The sequence below is a fragment of the Bos indicus genome, chromosome 27 (genome assembly GCF_029378745.1).
Source record: "Bos indicus isolate NIAB-ARS_2022 breed Sahiwal x Tharparkar chromosome 27, NIAB-ARS_B.indTharparkar_mat_pri_1.0, whole genome shotgun sequence".
NCBI classification, from domain to species: domain Eukaryota; kingdom Metazoa; phylum Chordata; class Mammalia; order Artiodactyla; family Bovidae; genus Bos; species Bos indicus.
The window spans coordinates 6,390,724-6,397,438 of record NC_091786.1 but is presented as its reverse complement, the minus strand read 5'-3'; the positions used below and the strand labels follow the sequence as shown (position 1 = coordinate 6,397,438).

Here is a 6,715-nt window from a genome sequence, read left to right as displayed (position 1 = left end):
TACTTGGATGCAATATCAAAAACGACAGCATGGTCTCTGTTCGGTTCCAAGGCAAACCATTCGATATCGTGGTAATCCAAGCCTATGCCCCAACCAGTAAGGTTGAGGAAGTTGAAGTTGAATGGTTCTATGAAGACCTACAAGACCTCTTAGAACTAACACCCAAAAAACATGTCCTTTTAATTATAGGGGACTGTAATCCAAAAGTAGGAAGTCAACAAACACCTGAAGTAACAGGCAAATTTGGACTTGGTGTACGGAATGAAGCAGGGCAAAGGCTGATGGAGTTTTGCCAAGAGAACGCACTGGTCATAGCAGACACCCTCTTCCAACAACACAAGAGAAGACTCTACACATAGACATCACCAGATGGTCAACACCAAAATAAGACTGATTCTATTCTTTGCAGCCAAAGATGGAGACACTCTTTACAGTCAGCAAAAACAAAAATGGGAGCTGACTGTGGCTCAGATCATGAACTCCTTCTTGCCAAATTCAGACTTAAAGTGAAGAAAGTGGGGAAAACCACTAGACCACTCAGGTATGACCTCAATCAAATCCCTTACAATTATACAGTGGAAGGGAGAAATAGATTTAAGGGACTAGATCTGACAGGCAGAGTGCCTGAGGAACTATGGATGGAGGTTCATGACATTGTACAGGAGACAGGGATCAAGACCATCCCCATGGAAAAGAAATGCAAAAAAATGGCTGTCGGAGGAGGCCTTCCAAATAGCTGTGAAAAGAAGAGAAGCCAAAAGCAAAGGAGAAAAGGAAAGATATAAGCATCTGAATGCAGAGTTCCAGAGAATAGCAAGGAGACATAAGAAAGCCTTCCTCAGCTATCAGTGCAAAGAAAGAGAGGAAAACAACAGAATGGGAAAGACTAGACATCTCTTCAAGAAAATCACCCTACAAAAATCATGAACTGTAAACATTAAAGTATCCATACCCCATCGCCTAGACCACATCGGTACCTCTTTTGTCTACTGTCCCATTGCTCTGATGGCCACACACCACCAAATTTAAATCAGCCTTAATCCCAGCCACATACCTCTTACCTGTCAGTAAAGGCTCAGAATGTCAGTGAAGGACACTCTGTGCACCTTTGAAAGTGGCTAAGGAGGGTCAGAGGAGTCATTTCCCTTTCCTGCTGCCTTTGAGTCTGCTCCCACATCACCTGACCTTGACGAGGTTGTATTAATCCAATCAAGGTTAAGTATCACCTTTGATCTAACAATATCTTGAAGACACTTTCTGAAAAGAGAAATACCTTATAAATTAACTCATATATGGAACACTAAATACAGAGAAAAAGAGGGAATAACTACAAAAGATTAAGAGACAGTAAATGGCACAAGAATAAACACACATTCGAAGAACAGAGCAGCAGGTTTCCGAGGGTAGCAGTAAAAGAGGCCCACAGGACAGTAAAAGAAAAACCCAGTTCTTGGTGGTGGTCAGTTTTATGGCATGCCAGAGTTGAAATCTATTTTTATACAAATAAAACATGTACTATTGCAACCCAAAGATACCCTAGAAAAATAAGTACTTAAAAATTACATTATCCATGCCTCAGTGCATCCCTTGTGACTCAGCAGTTAAAGAATCTGTCTGCAATGAGGGAGATCTGGGTTCCATCCCTGGGTTGGGATGATCCCCTGGAGAAGGGAAAGGCCTCCCACTCCAATATTCTGGCCTGGAGAATTCCACGGACTATACAGTCCATGGGGTTGCAAAGAGTTGGACACAACTGAGCAACTTTCACTCACTGCACTGAGACAAGAGGGTGGTGACCCTCAGCCTGAGCAAGGGTAGATAAGTGCCTGGTTGGTCAGGGAGTTGTTGAACCACTTGTGCTGCCTTCTGCTGGCCCTTATTGGTCCAGGAGCAACAGTCCCTGACACTTGCCTGTAGCCCCCTGCTGAGATACTCAGAAGCCTGCTGTCTGGACTTCCAGGGTTCTGGAGGAAGAGCTGGCACAGGGCACCTTAGGATGAGGGCTGAGCTGATTCTGGGGCTTCCTGTGGCTGTAGGCACTCCACAGGCTGACCACATTCTCCAAACAGGGGACTGACACGGGGGCATTGTTAATGTACATAAGTGGCCCTGGGTATCTGGGAGGCCCTGATTCTGTGTTTTTCATAAAGTCCTCCCAATTTCCTCTTCACCTTCCATTACAAGATCTATCTTGAGTCAAAATAGTATTAATATGATCGTCAAGGCTTAGAGATAAAAACCACACACAAAATGTTTTCTATGGTAAAATGTTATTAAAATTCAAACTTTTTCACTGGTAAACTTTATAAAATTTGTGGGAGACACTATATCAATCCTACCAAAAGTATCATTCAAAAGCAAGGCGGCAACTGATTCCAACTAGTTTTTCATACAAGGATGACATAATAGGGCTTCCCTAGTGGCTCAGTCTGTAAAGAATTTGCCTGCAGTGCAGGAGACCTGGGTTAAATCCCTGGGTTGGGAAGATCCCCTGGAGGAGGGTATGACAACCCACTCCAGGATGCTTGCCTGAAGAATCCCCATGGACAGAGGAGCCTGGCAGACTGCAGTCCATGGGGTCCAGAAGAGTTACACATAACTGAGCAATTTAGCCTAGCATTCCAAGATAACAAAATCAAATGATACATAATAACAAAATCAAAAATTTCCTGATGAGCATAAATACAAAAGATCTTAATAAACTATTAGCATATTACATTCAACAGTATGTAATTATATATACATATGAAATGGATCTTGACCTATTGCTGATTTGATTTACGGCAGAAGGAATGCCCTGCAGGGGCTGGGTGCAGGGCCTGCCTGACCAGGATGTTGAATGTGACCAAATGATCTTTATACATCTCTTGAGATGACTGTGTAATTTTTCTTTTTTATTCTGAAAATTCAGAAATAAATTTTCTAAAACAAACCTTTGTAGTAACATTTAATGACATTTGATAAGCACAGCCACGGGAATTTTCCCCACTGTGATTTATAGTGCAAGACTCCACAGAGTCCACCAGACATCTCTCAGGACAGGGCATGGCTGACCTTCTGCAGAGCAGAGTCAGGCACTTTAGGCAGGTTCCAAATGTTCAGATACAGATACTACCATCCAACACAGACACTACCATCATCAACTACAGACACTACCATCACTTCCTATCTACACAATGGTTAAAGTCACTCCTAGAATTTGCCTCAATTACTGATAATAGATTTAGGTTGACAGCTTGACATTCGGATGGATGAGTGCCATGGGACAGACTCGGATTCCATGAGGAGACAGGGCAGTGTGTGCAGCTGTGTGTCCCCAGGGTGGTCCAGTCCCACTGCTGTCTCGCCCAACAGGGTGGGGAGTCCTGCTTCACCGGGAACAGCTGCTCCCTCTAACATCCAGCCCACCCGCCAGAGTCACAGTCACGTCAGGGCACCGGGCCCTGGAGGATGAGTCTCAGTTGCCACTGGTGTCTTCGTCCCAGTCACTCTCTTCGGAGGAAGAAGACATCTGGAGGTCATCGTAGAGGATGCTCCAGGGCCCAGGGACAGCGTGTCCCTCAGGCTCCTAGTCGACGGACGGCCTCTGAACAGGAGGGGCTGGCCGCTCTGCAGGCTGCAGAGGTGGGGGTGCCGTGTACCGGCAGCTCCAGCAGCCTTCGCTGTCTCTCAGGAAGAGCATCCTGAGAGGCTGGGCTGGGACGAGGATGATGGGTGGGGGGTGGGCTGCAGAGACTGCACCCACGCTCCTGGAGGAAGATCTGTCTGCTGGAGGCTGGACGTCAAAGCGCTGCCCCTGGACAGGTGTCTCCCTGGATACCCGGGCAGCCACTCTCGATCCACGTCCAGCTGTGCTGGGTGGAGGAGGCAGATTCAGGAAGGCCCCCAGATCTGCTGTCGAAGTGCTCTGCTGGGGGGTCTGGACGGGGCTGAGTTTGGGTTTCTTTGGGGGGTTCACACATGTCAGGCTGGGGGTCTGCGCACATCTCTTGCCTGGAGCCTCGATGCGGCCCTTGGAGGCCGGGGCCAAATTCCTGCCGATGAGAGGCAATGCGGGGAGGCTGGATTTCACATCATCTCTCCTCATGGGTGACCCTCTTGGGTGATCTGGATCCTGGAAGGATTTCCTCTTGGATGTGTGAATAAGCACGGGCATGTTTGGGTGCTGTAAGAGAAGACCATATAGAGAGGCCAGGTATGAGAATCTTCTCTCCATCCAGTAAAACACCTCACAGGCATTAATTTTATATGATAAGATCCTCAACATCAGGGTGCTCATGTGACCTTGATAATGGCAAATGGAAATGTTCTAATAATGTCTCTTGTTAAGTAAGGGGAAGCAAGCTTTTGGTAGACCTTCTTCTCCAGACTGTACACAGATTGGTGATTTGCAGGTGCCTTGATGGCGAAATGAGTTTTCATGTCCAGTTTTGGAGGACGAATCACAATTTACAGATTCCTGGTCTAATTTAAAGGATTCAACTATAGAAGCTGCTGATAAAATCACTCCCATGTCCCTGCCAGCTTCTCGCCAGACATGTGAGTAAGAATGCAAAATCAAAGGCACCGTGAAAAATGGCATCTGAAAAATAAATGATGACTTTGGTCAGGAAAGAACATGACTGTTTCCTCCCACAGACAGGACTGAGACCAGCGGATTAAAGAGGGGGCCCAGCAGAGACTGACCCTCAGGCAGAGGCTGGGCTCTGGCTCCTCATTCCAGCTCTGTGGCTGCCGACTGCAGGGCCTCCTGGGAAATTGCTGCAGGAGCTTCCTCTGCTGCTCCTCTTTCCTGCAATACAAACATGTCAATTGTCAGAAACCCAGTGTCCTTCTCACAGTTGGGACCAACGGTGCTGAGGCCCAGTCCCTTTCCTAGTTTGGGAGTGACACCAGACCTGAACCCCTCTGCCTTTGTGCAGAACCCCCATGTCCTTCCCTGACTCCAGAGACCCCTCCAGGGCTTCAGGGCTAGTTAGCTGCAAAGTTGTGAGTGTTCCCCACTCTCCTTAGTGATTTCAGGGCCTAGTGTGAGCCCCTGAGTGTGGCCCCTGACCACTGGCTCTTGTCTGTCTTCTTAGTTCCCCTGTCCTTTCTAGAGATGGCTCAGCATGGTGTCGACAAGGAGAGGAAGAGTCTCCAGATTGCAGCCCAGACCTTGGGTCCCACCTCCCCGCCGCTCACCTCTGCCTTTCCTCCTCCTCTCTCTCAGCCGTGTTAGGGGTCCCTGGGGTTGGTGGGTCCTGCAGCTTCCACGCCAGGTTCTCCTTACCAAATCTGGATCCCAAGGGCAGGGGGACCAGCGCCCCTTGCCAGCGCTTCATGGGGCACCTGAGTCTCCTTGCTGTGTGCCCAAAGGCTCCACAGTCCTTACACTTCACCTGTGGGTGGAGGAGAACCAAGTCAGTGAGTCATCAGAAGCCACAGGCACAAGGCCAAAGGGAATGCAAGGACGGATGGAGAGCATTGCATTCTGGTTCTGGAGAAAGGACGCAGTCCCTCAGGTGCCAGGGTAGTTTCAATCTTGTGGTTCCCAAAGCCCTCGTCAGGAGGATCAGAGGAGGAGGGGCTGTTGGTCTAAGGTGAACTGTAAGAGCCCCATTGAAAGGTCTGGATGAAGCCAGGGCAGACATAACCCCGAGGAGCCCCGATGGTCCCTCCCAGGCTCTGAGTGGCCAGATCTGCTGGGGATGGAGGTCAAGGCAGCTATCTTTGGATGCAAATGTGCTAGTGAGTTATGGACCCAGAATATTCCAGGTCTAAACCCTGTCTCTGCAGTCCATGCCACCCACAGATTCCCTGCGGGCCCAAGCCTCCACTCACCATGGAGTCTTTCTCCTGTGGTAGGGGAGCCATTTGCCTCCCAGTCCTGGGCTTTGCTTGCTCACTTTCTGGTCTTGAAAGAGTCGGCAGGCTCTCAGCCATCCGTAATGACCAGCCATCTTCCACACCTACTGGAGATTTTTCTCAACCTTAATTTTTGGATCTCCTCTGTGAAAAGAAAGGAAAAACTGTCATACTGATGCAGAGACACAAAGACATCCCTGCCCTATCGACCCTAAATGGGGATCATGACATCGGGACCAGGTTTCTGACAATTTGACTTCTCCTGACCAGATCTTTCTCTTCACAGAAAGTAAAGAAGAACTAAAGAGCCTCTTGATGAAAGTGGAAGGAGAGAGTGAAAAAGTTGGCTTAAAACTCAACATTCAGAAAACTAAGATCATGGTAAACAGATAGGGAAACAGTGACAGACTTTATTTTTGGGGGCTCCAAAATCACTACAGATGGTGACGGCAGCCATGAAATGAAAAGACGCTTGTTCCTTGGAAGAAAAGCTATGACCCATCTAGACAGCATATTAAAAAGCAGAGACATTCCTTTGCTGACAAAGGTCCATCTAGTCAAGGCTATGATTTTTCCAGTAGTCTTGTATGGATGTGAGATTTGGACTGTAAACAAAAGCGAATGCTGAAGGATTGATGCTTTTGAACTGTGATGTTGGAGAAGACTCTAGAGAGTCCCTTGGGCTGCCAGGAGATCCAACCAGTCCATCCTAAAGGAAATCAGTCCTGAATATTCACTGGAAGGACTGATGCTGAAGCTGAAACTCCCGTACTTTGGCTATCTGATGTTAAGAACTGACTCATAGGAAAAGACTTGATGCTGGGAAAGATGGAAGGCAGGAAAAGAAGGGGATGACAGAGGATGAGAT

The 6,715-nt window shown here is 47.8% G+C and overlaps 1 protein-coding gene across 1 annotated transcript; it reads right to left on the bottom strand.

Annotated features, from left to right (window-relative positions):
* Nucleotides 1–3,568: 3,568 nt before the first annotated feature.
* LOC139180095 (protein FAM90A5-like) lies at nt 3,569–5,942 on the bottom strand. Its single transcript, XM_070781321.1, has 4 exons — nt 5,889–5,942; nt 5,185–5,381; nt 4,687–4,792; nt 3,569–4,165 (listed from the first exon to the last, which is right to left on the bottom strand). Exons 1-4 carry the CDS (start codon nt 5,940–5,942, stop codon nt 3,569–3,571), a joined length of 954 nt encoding a protein of 317 aa, XP_070637422.1.
* Between the last annotated feature and the right edge of the window lie 773 nt (nt 5,943–6,715).